At 43.2% G+C, this 17,592-nt stretch overlaps 1 protein-coding gene across 2 annotated transcripts in view; it reads left to right on the forward strand.

Annotated features, from left to right (window-relative positions):
* Window positions 1–595: 595 nt before the first annotated feature.
* Window positions 596–17,592, forward strand: part of PRR12 (proline rich 12) — a 36,579-nt gene continuing 19,582 nt past the window's right edge. Inside the window, exons 1-4 of one of the 2 annotated variants that reach the window (XM_039355825.1) lie at window positions 596–1,036; window positions 9,632–9,744; window positions 10,719–10,880; window positions 12,128–15,618. In XM_039355825.1, the coding sequence (XP_039211759.1) occupies window positions 951–1,036; window positions 9,632–9,744; window positions 10,719–10,880; window positions 12,128–15,618 (3,852 nt within the window). In that variant the 5' untranslated portion in view covers window positions 596–950. The remainder of the gene's footprint in view (window positions 1,037–9,631; window positions 9,745–10,718; window positions 10,881–12,127; window positions 15,619–17,592) is intronic. The other variant, XM_039355824.1, reaches the window with a different exon arrangement.

Below are 17,592 nucleotides of genomic sequence, written 5' to 3' on the forward strand. Positions count from 1 at the left end.
GAATACCCTGAAAAAAACCCATGATATTTATTCACAGTATGGATCTCAAAATAGCATCCACAATAGAAACATTCTGCCAACGATGCTCAGTAATACCGTATCTGTCCACCTCTATATTAGTTCGCCCATTTACACGTGAAAAATGAAGGAGTAATCTCACGCTCAACAAAAGTTCCCACCAGCTTCTGTACCCTTTCCTCCATCGCCTTCTCCGCTCCTCTGTTCTCGTTTCTTCCACCTTGTCCTTCCTCTCTCCATCTCTTTTTTCCCCTTTTCCTCCCAGCCATCCTTTCTCCTCCGTCCTGCCGGTTTGACTTGGTCTCATTCCTGCCACCCTACCTCTCCGCGCGCGCCTTTGTCTTTTTCCCCACTCCTTCCGTCCTTCCATCTATTCATCCTTCGTTTCCTTGCCTTTCTTCCCTTCTCCTTACTCCATTTCCTACATCTTTCTCTGCTACTGTATTTCTCTTTCTACTTTCCTGGCTTGCTTCCTTCCTTCCTTCCTTCCGCCGTCCCTCCGTTTGCCCACCATCCCTCCATCCTCCATCCCTCACTTGCTCCCCCCTCTCCTCCTTCTCCTCCTCCTCCTCTCCCCAGCACGGGATTGTGGGAGGAAGCGGAGCGGAGCGCAGACAGACGCCCAACGAACATGGCTGCACCATGAGCCGCCTCCCAGAGGCTCGCCACCACCGCCGCTGCCTCCTCCTCCTCCTCCAGCCGCCCGAGCGCTAGCGCCAGCCCGCGGCTTGAGCCGAGGCCGAGTGGGGGAGTGCAGCGGCCGAGGGGGGGAGGAGGAGGAGGAGGAGGGACACCCTCCCCGATCTCCTCCCCGATCGCCCCCCCCTCGACCGACGCCGCGGGGGGAGGAGCAGGAGCTCCCCGACTAGTCGAGGAACCGACCGACGGACCGCGGCCGGCCCCAGGCGCTCGCTCCCCGGCGCCCACTCCCCATGGATAGGAACTACCCCAGCGCTGGCTTCGGGGATCCGCTGGGCGCCGGCCCGGGATGGAGCTACGAGCGCTCGGCCAAGGCCAGGTCAGGCCGCCGGGGGTGGTGAAGGGGAGGGAAAGGGATCTCTTCCCCCTTTCCCGGGCAATGCCGGAGAGACCGGTCTTGGCGGGGATCAAGCACGGCTCCATCTCTCCTTCCAGCCCTTCCTCAGCTTCTGCACAGGCCTCCTTCCCTGGGCCTGGAAGTGGGATCGAGGGAGGAGAGTGGAGGGCAGAACCCGGGCAACCTTTCGGGGAAAGGAATGCCGGCGGGACCTGGCTCCTTTGCCAGCGGCATGGCACTGGGGTATAATCTTGGGGCCGTCCCTGTACTGGAAGGGTCGTTTTTTGCAGAGGAGAAGGGTGGGAGAGGATGCGGCCCGTGCAGGCTTCTCTAGGCTCCATGGTGGGATGGGGGACCCACTGAGGTATGCAACCCCATTGGGCGCTGGTAGAGGTGAGGGTAGTAGCAACATGGGATAGAAATTCGTGTACAAAAGGTAGAGGAGGAAGAAAAGGTGGTTGATGCTCAGTTCTCATGCACAGAAACCGGGTAAGCCCTGCAGGGAGAAAGTGCTCTGATTTCCTGCAGGTGAAGGGTGAGTGAGAGTCACAATGTGATGCCTTTGTGGTTCCTCTTTTTCTACCCCTAGTGGGGCATTCATTAGTGAGATGCTCTGGGGAGGACACCTCTCCTGCCCTGTTTAGGCATGAAGGACATTTCATTGCATTGCCTATCTCTATATGAAACAAAGCAATAAGCTTTGGCCTCCATGGTTTGGGGAAAAAACATTAATTTGGGAAGGAAAAAATCAGCATTATTTTGGGAGACTAATATTCTTCCCTGTACCTAAGGAGATCAGATATTTGGAGAATATCTCTCTCTCTCTCTCTCTCTCTCTCTCATTTTAGAAATATGGGAGGCATCCGCTTTATCCATATATATCCTTCTGTATGTTCCAACATGCATCTATCTATCCCAATATATGGCAGTAGGAAAGGGTAGCTCAATTTTTTGGTAGCGAGTCTTCAAATTGCTGAGTATTTAAGTAAAGCCTTTCTTGCTAAATGTGAAAAGGAAATTGTTGACTTTGGGAATTCTGGGTATTCCCATTCTTTATGTGCGTGTATCAGGTAAGATACAGATCAGCAGCTGCAGGCCTGTAACTCTCTCTTTATGTTTCCTGTAAACTGGGACACTTGTTTATAGTGATTTGTATGGTTTATGCCAGTAAGGATATATTTTGCAGAAGAAAGTCGCAGAAGGTAAGAGCTGGTCCCCAAAATCCTATAGGCTTAACAAGGGAGAAATTGAGACTGATGTAAATTCTAAACTTTTGTGGCTGGAATCTTCTTTCTGTGTATAACAAATGAGATATTTTTTGAGGTTTCCACAAGATTACAAATCTGGTCTCCCTGTTCATACAGAAATGTGAGAGGTCAAGTTCTTTTGACCAGACATGAATTTTTCATATTTTTTGTTTGCTAGACTCAATTTTTGTAGTAATAGTAATAGTAGTAGTAGTAGTAATTTAGCAACTTAGTAGCTATTTACTTGAGTAAGAACCCATACATTCATCTGAATCTCTGGTTTGATATGCTCATACTTGCTTCCACTGTAGATGACCCAAGAATTTGGAATTTTATTAACTCTAGTTCGTTTTCTGAATAAGCTAAGTCTTAAATCCTCTGTATCACATTTTAAAATTCCACGAGAATGTTTCTTAATGTCCAACACACATCTGTTTTTGCAATATCTATAGTATTTTAAAATATTTCTAATTTGCATCTTCACCTAAGTCTTGATAGATGAGGGAATTCAGTGATACTACCTTATATGAATCTGTGTTTTATGTCTGAAAGAGATTATTATGAATATATCTTGTTCTCTATTCTAGGTCAGCCTTCCCTGCTATGGTGTTCAGCCTTCCCTTCAGGTGTTTTGGACCACAAATGGAGATTATAATAGTTGCCATCCAATACATCTGGAGGGTGCCAGGTCAGGGACAGCTATCCTAAGTACAATGTAAAACAAACTGATTCTTTCCCCCAAGGCTGCATGCATTGTGTTGATGTTGTGATGTATTGTTTTATTTTTGATAAGAAAGGAGTAACAAATTTTGATTTAAATGTGGCAATAACCACAAGGATACATTGACTGTAATACCAGGCATCTGCCATGCATTTATTGTTATTTTAGCATCCATGTATGCAGCAATATGATGCCGATAATTTATGGGATGGGTGAGAGGACTAGAGTACTAGTAGTATTGCTAGGCTAACACTGTGCACAGATGGGTTTGCACATGAACATTTAAATGAGTTTGTGGCACCAGTGGAATGCATAGTACAGCATTTATCACAGCATTTATGTGTTGTGATCAGAACACTAAGAACTGCTAGCCACTTAGCCAATAGATGAATAGATTGTGAATTCTAGATGTTGTGATTCCTCTGTATCTGAAAGGTGACATGATGAGACAGTCTGGAATAATGACAAAAACTGGCATTTTAGGAAAGGGAAAGCTGGAACCTAGCTCTGGTGGAAACAATGTGAGGTCTAATGTCTTAGTTTACAGAGCTTTGAGGATCAGACCTCTCCAGTTTTTCTGGGAACTGAAGCTGGAGTCAAAACAAGGGAGGTCTTAGATTGCAGATGAGCTAGTACAAAGACTCTGGGCTTTCGAGCAGAGTTCAACCACACCGATCTTTGTATTGCACATTAATTTAAAATGTGCATCTATCTAAAATGAGAATTGTAGCAAATCCATCTAATACATTGCTCTTCCATATGCATATCTGTATATACAAAGAAATCTTGGTCTATAACTCCGGTCTATAACTTCAGTTCTTCTCTGAAGGAAAAGGGCTCCCTGATTCTAAGCATTTGGTTTCTCAGCTGTTTTCCTTAAAGCATCCTCTTCCTCCTTTTTTTTTTTGTATTTCTGGGATAAGGTTTATCTAACAGTGATCCCATCAGTCAATTCGGCTACATTTGTAGTATTTTGAACAATTGTATTTGCAATTCAGGGAAGGCATAGAAAAAGTTTGAGGCTTTGGGGCCTAGTGTGTATTAAAATACAGGTAATCCTCAACGTATGACCACGATTGAACCCAAAATTTATGTTGCTTAGTGAGACAGTTGTTAAGTGAGTTTTGCCCCATTTTACAACTTTTCTTGATATAGTTGTTAAATGAATCGTTGTAGTTGTTAAGTTAGTAACCCAGTTGTTAAGTGCATCTGGCTTCCCCATTGACTTTGCCAGTCAGGAGGTCATAATAGGTGATCACATGACCCCGGGACACAGCAACCATCATAAATATGAATCAGTTGCTAAGCATCCAAATTTTGATCACTTAAGCATGGACATGCTGCAATGGTCGTAAGTCATAAGTCATGACCAAAAATGGTCATAAGTCATTTTTTTTCAGTGCAGTTTTACTTTGAATGGCCACTAAATGAACTGTTTTCAGTTGAGGACTACCTGTACACACTTTCATTATTGTAGTTCTGTGTGTTTCTTCTGTTTGCTGGCTCCCTTCAAAAGGTGTGGACTGGGGTGATTTTCTTGAATTTGATCAACATGCCTTTCTTCCTTTTGAAAATAAAGGCGTATGTTGGATGCAGTGCATTCTGTACTGACTGTATTACAAGTTTTATGTAAAAAGGTACATCAGAGCATGTGCAGAATATATATTTTGACAAGTCTTTGCTCCTCTTCTACTTCCATACAGCAAAGCCTCATCAGTCTAAAGTTGACAGTTAGGTCAAAGGGCACAGCTTTCAGGGAATTTTGAGGACTGATCTTTTTCTCTGTACTTCTGAGTAAAAGGTAAGTTGGCTCTATGATTAGGTCAGTGAATGTTTTTAGGTAGCCTTGGAAATAAGTATCATTAGTCCATGACATTTGTGTTCACCCCCATGCACTAAAATTTACTAATTTAAATCCTCAGAGCCTTAGAGAAAAGATGAATATTTTCCTCCCCTCCACTTTATGAACACTTTTCAGTGTGAGCATTAAAAGTACATCTTAAGCATCAGTTAACAATGGAGCAGCTGTTAGCAAGTTTAATTTGAAAAGTCACAGAATGAGCTGGTGTGAGAAGAAACTGAGAAGGCTATCATTAAAGTGTATTGTTTTTGTTGTTGTTTTTAAATTAATTTGGCCTCTTCAGTTTAACTTAGTTCTCATTCATGTTTTATGTTTTTTCTGTCTTTTACTTGGCCTTTAAGGGGTCATGCTTTCTTTCTCAGATTTTCTGAAATCCCTTAGGATATAGAGTTATTGATGTCGCATGCATGCTTTACTGACGTGTATATTATGTATAGATGTTGGATCCACAAAAATAAATATTTCTTCCCTTAAAAATCATAATATACTATGATATCACATATGCATACATATTACAGATCTTTCTGCTACTGTGTTCTAATGCAGGGGTCCTCAACCTTGGCAACTTTAAGACTTGTGGACTTCAACTCCCAGAATTCCTCAGCCAGCATGGTTGGTCTGTTGCTGGGATTTTTGTAATTAGTATGTTAAAAAAAACAACACTGAGATTACTCAAATATTGACTCAAAAATAACTAACATAAATAATACAGATTTGCATGTATTTTGCATATTTTATATATTGCGATTTTTTTCAAAAAATAAAGAGAAACGGTAGTGAGCTAGACAAGTCATTCAGTTGCTTCTCAGACTTTGATTCTCAAGTTATTGTTGTTAACTGCTGGAATTTTATTAGGGGCTGATGCATATCTTCACATCAGTAAGGACCCTATGTTGCTGTGTTCTGTACCACTATGAATTATGTTTGTATGACAGCCCAAGCAACTGGACCAAAGCCTAAGCACTCCTAGCTTATACCTTTGCATGTTGAAAGTCTAGAAATCTCATTGATTGGCTGGCTTGTGTGGTAGATAATACTTTGAACAGCAGTTGTACTTTGCAATGCTGCATGCATTTTTTTCCCCTGCCCTCATCCATCCCTCTGTAGCTTGCAGTCCTTATTCCATCTGCTTCTTGCATCTGTGATCTGCTTATTGGTTGTACTTTGAATACAGTATAGTTTGGCATAGGCTTTATTCTATTAGTAGCAGTTGTTGGAACTTGATGCATTCATTTATGCAGACTGTTGCATCAAGGAAAATAGCATGGCTGTCCATAGCCAACAGAATGTAGACAGCATATTTCTTACAGAAGTGACTATGCATTTGTTCCTAATCCTCATGGCATCAAAAAGTATTTGAATAAGGCTCATAAAATATTTTGCCAAACTCCTGGAATGTTTCCATCGTACTTTTCTTCCTCCATCCCTACTTTCCTCTGTTTTATTTTTTTCCAGAACTTGGGGAAAAATTGCAAAACATGTCAAACTTCTTTGTTTTACATTACTTGCATATTGCTGCTAATTTTTGTGGATGCAGAGTTCTGCAAGGAATTGATTGCATACCTTCAAAAACTACTTTGTTTGAATGCCCACATCTTTTAAACCTTCAGTGGTCACCATTCACATATTGGAAGCAAGCATAACAGAAAGATTTATTTCAAGAGTGGAAGAAGCCAGGTTATTGTTTTAGGCCAAGGTACCCTAGGAAAGGGATAGAGAAGGGTATCCTCAAGTAGCTTTTTAATTTTTTTTAAAGAAATTGCAGGTATTAGAATATGTAATTGGTTAAATACTTACTATTCTGTTCACTTTTTCATATTAATATGCTTTTGAGTCAGCATAGAAGAGGCACTCAACTGCATTAATAGTTTCTTAGTTTGGAATATATAATGCTTTTTGGGGGACATAGTGCTTAGATATATTTATTATAATGTTACAATGTATAGGCCTCTATAAATAGTAAGCTGCGCCTTGTCATTTTCATCTCCAAGTTACCCTGAGATTTAAGCACTGGTGTTAATTCAGAGTGTGCTTGTGTTCGTGAGGGGTAGGAGAAGAATCTGATCTCACAATTAGGCTAGAATGTAAGTTGTTTGGATTTAAGTTAGTATGATTGTGTGATAATACGTTTTGTGGTTTGCAATTCATGATTTATTGCTTAAGAATATGCGTGAACCAGATTCTGGTTAAAAAAAACCTCTACAGTTTAGTGTTGTGTATGAATCTATTCTCTGTGTGTAGGATCCAAGGCTTTTTTTCCAATTTGATTTACTACAGATGTGTTGAATTACAGCTCCCATCATCTCCAACTAGTGGGAACCATAGGTATAAAAGTTGCAAAAAGTGGCAGGAATTGTAGCCAGGGCACAACAGGAAGAGATTTGTTTCCCAAGTCTGGGTTGAGTGTTATAAAACTGATTTTAAAAAATGGAGGGTTTTTTTTCCACTCTATGATCAAGAAAAATTGTGATTTATTTCATTAAAGATGTCTGTGAAGGTAAATATAACAATTACAAAACCATTTAACACATTAAAAACTGAAATAAAACCCTGTTTTTCCTTCTGTACAACCTTGGATACAAAATACAGTACAGTATTTTGTAATAGAATGTCAGGTATTGAAATAAGCATCTGCATTGTTTGCTATTTGCTACCAAATGTTCAGGTGCTTGCTTTGTCTCTTTGTTAACTTAGGTTTTTCCTCTTGAGAAATAATGAGAAAAAGAAAGTTTTCCAGTGAATGCCAACACTGATATACTCCAGCCATTTGTTGCTCCAACCATTTCTTGCTCCATTCTTTCTCCTTCTGCCTTACATTCCAATATTGATCCAGTGCATTCAAGCAGGGAGGAACTGAGATCTCACTGTATGAATGAAAATATCTCTTTATTTCCTGTTTGCTGTAACCCTTTGCAGAATGGCCCTTTCCAGCTTGCTCTGCTGCAGTCCACTGTCTCACCACAGTGACATTACAGGCAGCAACTTGTGTTCAGAGAGTGGCTTGTTCAGTTGGCCTCCATCAGCACTCATTCTGCTTTTGTAACTTTCTCTGCTCTGTGTAAAGTTTTGGTTTTTATTTTTGTGTTTTTAATTTCCTGCAGGTAGTTGCGTTCCTGAGACAGGCGCGCTTACTTTTAGCAAGTCATCTGTTCTCTTCCTCTTTACAGAGAGGTGCACCACCTCATGCTGCTTCTCCTGTCCCAGGGCTCTTCCTGCATTTCTTGCATGGCACGTGCATAATTGTGGCACATGCCTCAACACAGAGAATAAGTAACGGTGTCTGGTTGGCTTGGTGCTGAAAGGATGGGAGTGGTAGCACTGCATATAATTATATACACAGATAGCTCCCAAAGAAGAAAAGAGCAAAGCCTGATGCGTAGGATTGAAACCATTTATATAGATATTTTTTTAAGAGCTGGGGGAAATGATCTCTTGTTTTAAAGAAATATATTTAAAAAGAGAGACCTATATAAAATCACCTGATCCTGTAAAATATCTATCCAAATGGATGGCTATATGGGCTTAACTGCAACTGCAGTCCTCTGTTCTAGCCTTCCCTGACTTGAGAAGGGAAATATAGTTGGAAATTGTGGAAGTTGTATTCTCGGCTCATAATGGAGGGCACCAGGCTAATACATTTGCATACGCAGACAGAGTACTGAACTCAGTGGGGCATATTTGAGTAGACTGTACCATGGATTTGGGACTGGTATGTATGTGTTTTCATAAATGGTGTCCCAGGCTTTTCAGGATCAGGGTATGGAACTTCTTAGAAACCCTAGGGACTGAAAAGCAGATATCTGTATCTTAATGTAAAGAAGAGAATATCAGGCTTCCTGAGTGCACCGTTTTCTATGCAACCCCCTTTGCATAATTGATTTAGAAATTAAGTTTGTGTCTTTTGTTTTAATAACACAAAATGTGAGGAAATATTTTGGAAGTTTATTCAAGGGAATATTTGACTGGTAGAACGGCAGGTTATGTACAAAAGTCAAAGCAGATCTGAGCTGATTGAATTGCAATTAAAGACAGGAAAAGGTTGGGGGTGCCTGGGACTCAGAAACAGAGTAAATCTAAGGATGTTCTTCTGTCAGTATGTTTGGCTGCTGGGCTAGGCAGTTGGGTCTCCCTGCACAAGGGCAATAGGAGAAAGAATGATACAGGTCAGATACTGAGGTGTTGGGAAATCAAGGCCTGGGAACCATATTTCCCATCATGCACCATTGTTTATTACGCATTCCAGTCTTCTTTCCTGCATATGTGAATTCCTGTCCAAGACAGGTTTTTACTCTGAGCATCAAAAATAGGGAAAGAAAGTTGCACCATACATTTATGTGCTTCTGATTTCCCAATAATAATCATCAGCCTGCAGTCTTATCTTAATCAGAAACATGATTTTGTTCATCTTGAAAACAAAAGGTATTGATAAGCTCATGTTACACTTATGAAGTGATGCTTACAATTGCTTAAGGTGTAAAGAGGACATAGATGAACAGGATCTGAACTTTAGAAGTACACAAGTATTAGATACTCCTTTGCACTCGAAATCACTACTTCCCAAATGATTGCCTCTCGTTGTTCCCCTTTTCCCTCTTGGTTCAGTTCACAGATCTGCAGGAAAATTAGTCCGCGTTTGCTGATTTTTGAAGGAACTTTTTCAGTGTATTCCGTTGAGATATTGAATGTGGCATACATTACAAATCCCTGTTCTCTTGCCATGTCTGAAGCCTTGTTTCTCTCTCATTCAGCTTGGTGTATGGCGGATCCCGAAGCTCACATCCAGACACAGATATTTTACACCGCCAAGCATATGCCACTCCCCATCCTCTGCAGGGCTATGCCACAAACCATCACCCAGCAGGTATGGTGGCTGTCTTGCCATTTCCCTTGAAGCCTTAACAATAAATGTTTTTAACTATGTCTTCTCTTTCTTCTCTCTCCTGCTCATTTTTTCATATGTTCCCTCTGTGCAGATCTGGATATACTGAAGTTATTTTGCTTTACTTTCAGCTTCGTTTTATTTATTTTACCTTTTCTATCCCTCTTTTATTCCAAGAGTAATCTCTGCATTACCAAGATACCAAGCTAATATTTTAAATATGCTTAACATATGTTTTCTTAACTAGAACATAGGTTGGACTGTCAGCCAGAACAGTGGCATGGGGAAAATTAAGAAAGGTTGACCCGTTCTTTCATGGTTTAATTTTGCTGTTCTCCACCCTAGGACCACTGTTTTGGCATTTCTATTTTTTGCTGTTTAGTTCTATGTCCAACTAGTATATCTTTGAATGAAATGCTCAGACTCAAAACTGCTCCGGCAGCTGGTATTGATTAACCAAAACTGTACCCCATGTTTAACTTGTGAAAAAATACACACTGCTCAGATAGGAAACCTTTGGTCCTAAGTTCCTCAGCTTCTCTAAGATCCAGGCTTGGTTTTTCTGTCCCACAGCCATGATGTTCCCCCAGTTCCTTGTATGTTCTTCAGTTCAGCTTGCTTGAATCTTCTCTCTTCTTTACCAGATGTTTGTTGGGTCAATAGTTTCTCATTCCCCCCCTCCTCCTCTGTATATGCCTGGCTTTTGACTGATTGCCACCCTCTCTTCTGCACTAAAATAAGTATTCTATAGTTGCTGTGCCTTTTGATGTCTAATGTTTGTCTTGTCTCTCTGTGGTTCCTCTGACAGGCATAATGCTTGTCAGCTTGTAGATTCCCTTGCCTGTCCCCTGTGATGAACCTCTTCCTGTTTTCTTTGCTGTATCTATCATCTTCTTTTCACTGATTCTCAGCACTTCACATCCTTTATTTCTTCTTTTTTTCATTTCCTTCTTTAGGTCTTTCTGGCTTATTCGAGACTGGGCTCCATCATGCCAGCAGTGCCACCCCCGATGCCTCTGTCATGAATCTCATTTCGGCTCTAGAGTCACGGGCACCACAGCCAGGCCCTTCTGCTTCCTCCCTGCTCTCCCAGTTCCGCACTCCATCCTGGCAAACAGGTAATGTCTCTGGAGTTCTGCCAGCATCGTGGAAGGAACTGTGGATATCTTGTCTTTGGAGGCGAAGTTGGGCAAACCTTTATAGGAAACCTTATTATATAATCTTTATGGCAGATATCTGATACCTACATGTAATGGGTTTGGGGGGTTTGGGGGGGAGTAGCCTATCCTTCTGGAAAATAGCACTTTCTTAATACTTCGCTTTTTACATCACTTTATAATCACTTAGAATACACCATATTGTAATTGAAGCAAAGTTCATAATAAGCAAGCAAATGAATGAACTGGGTGAAACACTGAGTGCTCTCGCTCAGCATTATTAAATTAAACCATTTGCTTAGTTTGCATAATGCATTGAATATTTGGATAGTGAGATGGGCGGCATACAAATTTAATAAATAAATAAATAATAAAGCATAAAATAATCAAATATTGGGTTCACGTAACTTGCTAAAAATGTAAGATTAAAACTTACCTTAGTTAGCATTCATCTGCTGGGTCTTTAAATTCACTATTTAAATGTGTTTGGCAAACCCAGGCATTAAGTCAAATTCTTGGTCCTCCCAGCTTGGAAGGGGCAATCTGTTTCCTTCTTTATGATTAGTTTTCTTATTCCCAGGCAGTATAGCAGAAATAAGTTTTATAGAACTTGCACTCCAAAATAACTGAAAGGTGCCTGACTGACTATTACTAAACTAGGCCTACTGAGCTAAGCCACCAAAGTCTTAGAACAGCTCAGAATTAAATTTAGAATCTTCTGCTTGAAAAGTTGTGCTTTTTCACTAAGATATAGCCTGATCTTTATTGCTCTAGCTAGACATTAGCCTTGGGGATGAGGGAACATGTTTATAATGACATGACATTAAGAAACACGCTTTATCAACTCTTTGGCATGCAGTGAGTGAATTCCACAGAATGTTAGACAAGGCTAAAATGGGATTAGGTAGCTTGTGATTCAGCATGTTGTGGGAATTCAGCCATCATCTTCCTATGTTGTGTAAACCTGATTATTACATTTAAGCCATAACATGATTTATTTCTTTGATTGTAACATGTGGAACAAAATGGGCAGATTAGTTAGTTAACTTCTGGTTATATTAACTGTGTTGTGCTTCCTCATTACTGCCGAGTCTGAGTAATACTGTCCAGTAAAATACTGTGAGTTTGAGATTGCCTTTGTGGATAAGCTTTTAATTTGGTACATCATATCAAAGCCCCTAAACAGATATTCCGTTTTTTCTTTGCAGCCATGCACACTCCAGCGCCTGCTGAGCTTTTCATCTCAGGGGCCCTCCCGGGTTCTGGCACCTTCCCTTCCTCATCAGCGCTCTCTGCTTACCAGCATCCAGCCTCTTTCAGTGGGCGCAGCTTCCCAGTCACATCATCCCTGACACTCCAGGATGCTACTTTCAGCCCAACGTCCAATGGCCTGCTGTCCCCCCATGATCCTCTACTTCATATCAAATCCTCTCAGCCCAGTGTTCCTTCGTCCCTCAGCTTTGACCGGCTGGGCAGTGCGGTATTGGGTACGGGCTTGCCCTCTCAGAGCTCAGCGTATCGTAGTGCTCAAGAATCAGCTTCCCGCCACCTCCCCTCCCAGTTCAATCTTTTGTCATCCTCACTGGGACCATCTGACCAGACGTCCCAGCTCTACAACACCTCAGTCTTCTCCAGTTCTCCTGCCTCCTCCATTGAGCGGGCCATTCCCCGGCAAGATAGCGTGATCAAACATTACCAGAGGCCTTCCAGTGCCCAGCCGCAGCTGCCCGCTGCTCATTCTCTCCAGCATTATCTAAGCTGCGGGGGCAGCTACCAGCAGATGCCTCACCGCTCCAGCCTTTCCTGCAGTCCCCTTGGTGAGCAGTCCCCTGCCAGCAGCGAAGGCTCTCAGCAGCAGAAGACCCCCCAGACCACGCGGCAAGAGCCCTCTCAAAGCTACCGCCCCATTATTCAGTCTCCAGGCTATTCTGGTACCACCTCTTCTTCAAAATCCAAGAGTTACTCAGCCTCCCGCCAACCACCCCGTTCTACAGCCACGCCCAAGTGCCAAAGCAACTACAGTTCATCTACGCCCAAGCCCAGCTCTGTCATTGCAAGCCAGTCACAGGCCTATTCGCCTGGTCAGCCTCAGAGTCTCCTTTCCATGAGCCAAACGCAGAGTTACTCTGTCAGCCAGCCACAAAATCTCTCTTCAGTTAGCCAGGCCTCACAGGGCTTCAGCAGCAACCAAGCCCAGGATCTCACAAGTGTGAGTAAAGCTCAGAGTTATTCCAACAGTGGACAAGCTCAGCCAGGCCAAGCTGGGCAAGGAGGACAAGGACTGCAGACTTGTCAAAATCAGACTTACTCTCCTGAGCAGCTGCAAGGCTTGTCATCTGTTGGGTACAGTGTTCAGGCTGAGCCCCATGTTTCTGTCAGCCAGACACCAAGCTATGTACCAGCTCATTCTCAAGGGATGCCCACAGCTAGCCCATCGCTGAGTTACAGCACCGGCCATTCTCCAGCTATGCCAGGGCACAGCCAGTCTATTGGCTACTCCCATGGGCAGAGCCTTCCAGATTCAAGCCCTTCCCAAATCATCCGGCCTCTCCAGTCACCTACCACTAACCGGCCCCAAAGTGTGGCATCACCTGGCCAGTCCCAGAAATATCTCACTTCTGTACTGTCTCCTTCATTCATGCAGACAGCTCACACACAAAGCTACCAGGGTTCCCAAAGTGGGTTAGAGAGAGCATCGTCTTACAATAAAGCCAAGGCAGACTCGGACCTGCTATCATCTGAGAGAACTGAAGATGAAGAGTTTTTAATTCAGCACTTGCTGCAGTCTCAGAGCCCACCAAGGGTGCCCACAGAAGGCATGGTAGAGTGTGAGGAGAGGGCAGGGAAAGGGATGGGCTATGAGTTGAGCAAGACTGAAGAGCGTTACCATTTGCAGAGTGTGATTCGGACCAACTCTAATCTGGACAACCAAGGCCTGGAGATGTCCTTGCAAAGCTTAAAGGACAAAAAGAAAGGAGAGAGGTCCAAAGAGTACCCTCACACGCGCTCCACTCCCGAGTCTTTGGCCACTTCTGTGGTCCATTACAGCCATCAGACTGGCTCTATAGACTCTTACGGGCAAGACATGAAGAAATCAGTGGAGCAGCACCTCCAGAGTGGCCACATGGATACAAGCAGTAAGGAAATATCTCAGGCCCATTCTTATTTGCAGAAGACTCCTGAGCACGCCTCCCAGCCTCATCCCATGGAGTCCCATGGATTAATGGCGGGCCAGCAGGGTGCAACTCTAATGTTGGATTCCCCTCCTGATTTGCCCCCTCTTTCCCTTTCTCAGCAACAGCAGCAGCAGCAGCAGCAGTCCCAACTGCTCCAATCGGTGCTCACTCACACCCAAAGCCAGATGCACTCTCGTGGGAAGGTTCGCACTCCACTGGATGTCCATCTTATGGAGCCTCAGCGCATGCATCAAGCTGAAGCACCCTCACCACAGCTTCAGATGCAGGCATTGGAAGCCCACCTCCATCAGGCCCATGTTCGTTCTCAGAGCATGGAAGCACAGCTTCTTGAGCCGCAGCCTTCCCCCCAGCTCCAAGGCCAGCTGCAAACAGAAAGGATGCAGTCTGAAGGCATGGAGGTGATGTCCCAAGGCAGCCTTTCCCAGTCCCAAGAGATCCAGGACTTCTTAGAGCCTGAGCTGAGTTTGGAATCCCACCTGGGACAGAGTGGGGCAGTGCAGAGTCAACAGCATCTCCTTCCTGATTCCACTTTGGACCCAGACTCTACTCAACAAGTTCCTCAAGGCCAACTTGAGGGCAAGGACCAGTTTGAGAGCCCCAGTCCTCAAGGAGCCAAGCAACGGTTTGTCCCCCTCACCTCCATCTGTTTCCCAGACTCTTTGTTACAAGATGAAGACCGTAGCTTCTTCCCTGGCATGGAGGACATGTTCGGCCCCCCTCCCTGTGCAGGGGATGAGTTTCCTAAGTCAGATGATGGCACACAGGGAATGGAAAGGGGTGAAGGAATGAAAGGGGGAGGCTATGATATGATGCCTGGTGGACAAGGCTACCAGAGTTACTGCCAGTCGGAAAGTGGGGATGGGCAGCACTTGGGATTAGACACAGTGTCAGTGAAACACGAGTTGCCTTCTACAGTCAATACAGAACAACTGGGACTGATTCAGTCTGGCCAACATGGGACAGCTCCTGTTTCAGAATCCAAGTCAGGCCTGACCTCACCGATCTTCTGTTCTTCCAAGCCCAAGAAGCTGCTGAAGACTTCTTCCTTCCATTTGCTGAAAAAACGGGAACCACCTTTCCAACCTCCCAAAAAGAACTATGCCCAGGAGTATGAATTTGAAGATGATGAGGACAAGGAAGATGTCCCAGCTGACATCCGTCTCAATAGCCGCCGCCTGCCTGATCTGCTGCCTGACCTCATTTCTAGCTGCCGGACAAACCGGACCAGCCTTAGCCCGATGGGCGACATAGACTTTTGCCCACCAAACAGCAGCCTCATGGAGGGGCCCAAGCGGCGAGGCCGCAAGCCTACCAAACCTAAGCGGGAGGGCCCACCCCGCCCTCGTGGGAGGCCCCGCATCCGGCCCCTGACTGAACCGCCCCATGGTGTGGCTCATGATGGCACCAAGAAGCCCCGCGGCCGGGGAAGAGGGAGGGGCAAGAAAGCCGGAGAGGAGGGGATTGAGCCAGGCACAGGCTTGGAATCCCTCAAACCACTCAAGGTAAGCTGGGAATCTGAAGAGGAGAGAGATGCTTGTCAGGTACCAATGCCTAGCAGTAAGAAAGGAAATTTTGGAAAGAGCACAGGACAGAATATTGGCTTAATAAAGAGATTTCAACGGAGAATGCAATGGTGAGGCAATGTAGAAAACTCAAGAGTGTCCATCTAAATCACTCTCCCTGGCCAACTCTGTATTGTTAAGTCTCAAGTATGAGTTTCTCCCATTACTTGTATCTGAGTCTTTGTCTCTGGAGATAATAAGGATTTAATCTAAGCTTTTGTTTGCAGAGGTTGTTCTCTGTGGCAGAATTACAGCATCTGCCTATTAAAAAAAGGGGTACATATTTTAGGTTTCTGAGGTTATCTATGGTGATGCATTAGTGAAGTTGGGGGTTATTTGTACATGACCATGGTGGTATAATAATAGCTCAGGACTTTGTTTCCTTAGGAACTGAATTAGTATAGATAGTTTTCATAGAAATATCATATTGATGTTTGTACAGGTAATCCTCACTTAATGACCAGATGCTTAGTGAAATTGGAAGTTATAATAGATTCCCTCTCTCAGCTACTTATGACCTGGTTCTGGAGTTCCAGAACAGGCACACATATATCAGTTACATGATCAAATTTTGGGTGCTGGCAATTGTCTCTCCTTTACAGCCAGTTACAGTGTTCCACAGTCATATGACCACAATTTAACAACGTTTTATCAGTTTCCAGCTTTTTTGGCTGGTTTCTAACAATAGGAATACATAAATTTACCACAAAGTTGTAAAATCAAGCCCGGTCACGTGAATGCCCTGAATTACAATTGTCATGACTTACAGTGGAAATTCTGGGCTCCATTAATGTTGTAAGTTGAGAAGTATCTGTATTTCTAATATCATTGGCTTCCAGAAGCGGTGAATGCTCCAACACTGGAAGTTTTTAAGAAGAGAGTGGACAGTCATTTGTCCGAAATGGTATAGGGTTTCCTGCCTGAGCAGGGGGTTGGACTAGATGACCTCCAAGGTCCCTTCCATCATCATCATCATCATTATTTTTAAAAGCTGGTATTTTGAATAAGGGAGACAATAATCATGATGGATTTTAGGTTCAATATTTCAGTTGAGGACATATCTGGGATAGAATCATTTTGCTGATACAGGTAATCTTCAACATGATCACAGCTAAACCCCAATTTTTTATTGTTAAGCAAGACAATTGTTAAGTGAATTTTGCCCCATTTCATGTTTCTTACCACAGTTGTTAAATGAATCACTATAGTTGTTAAGTTGCTAAAGTTAGTAACACGGTTATTAAGTGAATCTGATTTCCTCATTGACTTTGGCAAAAGGTCGCAAAGAATGATCACAAGGCACCAGGATGCTGCAATTGTCATAAATGTGAATCAGTTGCCAAGCATCTGAATTTTGGTTATATGACCATGGAGTTGCTTCATACCAGGTCATGTGAAAAATGGTCATAAGTCACTTTTTTCAGTGCTGTTGTAACTTCAAACAGTCACTAAATGAACTGGTGTAAATCAAGAGCTACCTATACAAATTTGCATTGCTAAAGATTTGTTTGTAAATTAGTAGTTTATTTTGTTCAGTATTTGGTTTCATTAATTTCTATCCTACTCCTTATTATTGCAAAGATAGGTAAGTGTGAATTAAGGATATTGGCATCCTGAACAAGACTACCATGATCTCACAAAAATTTTTTAATAGAGACTAAGCATAACTTTTGCAACTTCTGTTCTGTTCTGAACAGGTTCCCCCCTCATCCCAGCCAACAGCTTTGTTTAATGTTGGCAGAGCAATGCTTCACTAAGCACCAAGATACCACCGTGACAGATCAGTGCTATGGAATAACATTATATTGAAGGCATTATGCACAACTGTAATGGCAATCTTAAACACCTGCTGGAGACTTGCTGTGATTCATTGAGTTGGGGAGGCGAGTAGATGCCAGCAATAGATTGTGTGAG

Source organism: Crotalus tigris, unplaced genomic scaffold (assembly GCF_016545835.1).
Source record: "Crotalus tigris isolate CLP2741 ecotype Arizona unplaced genomic scaffold, ASM1654583v1 scf7180000018762.419966263:882430, whole genome shotgun sequence".
NCBI lineage: Eukaryota > Metazoa > Chordata > Lepidosauria > Squamata > Viperidae > Crotalus > Crotalus tigris.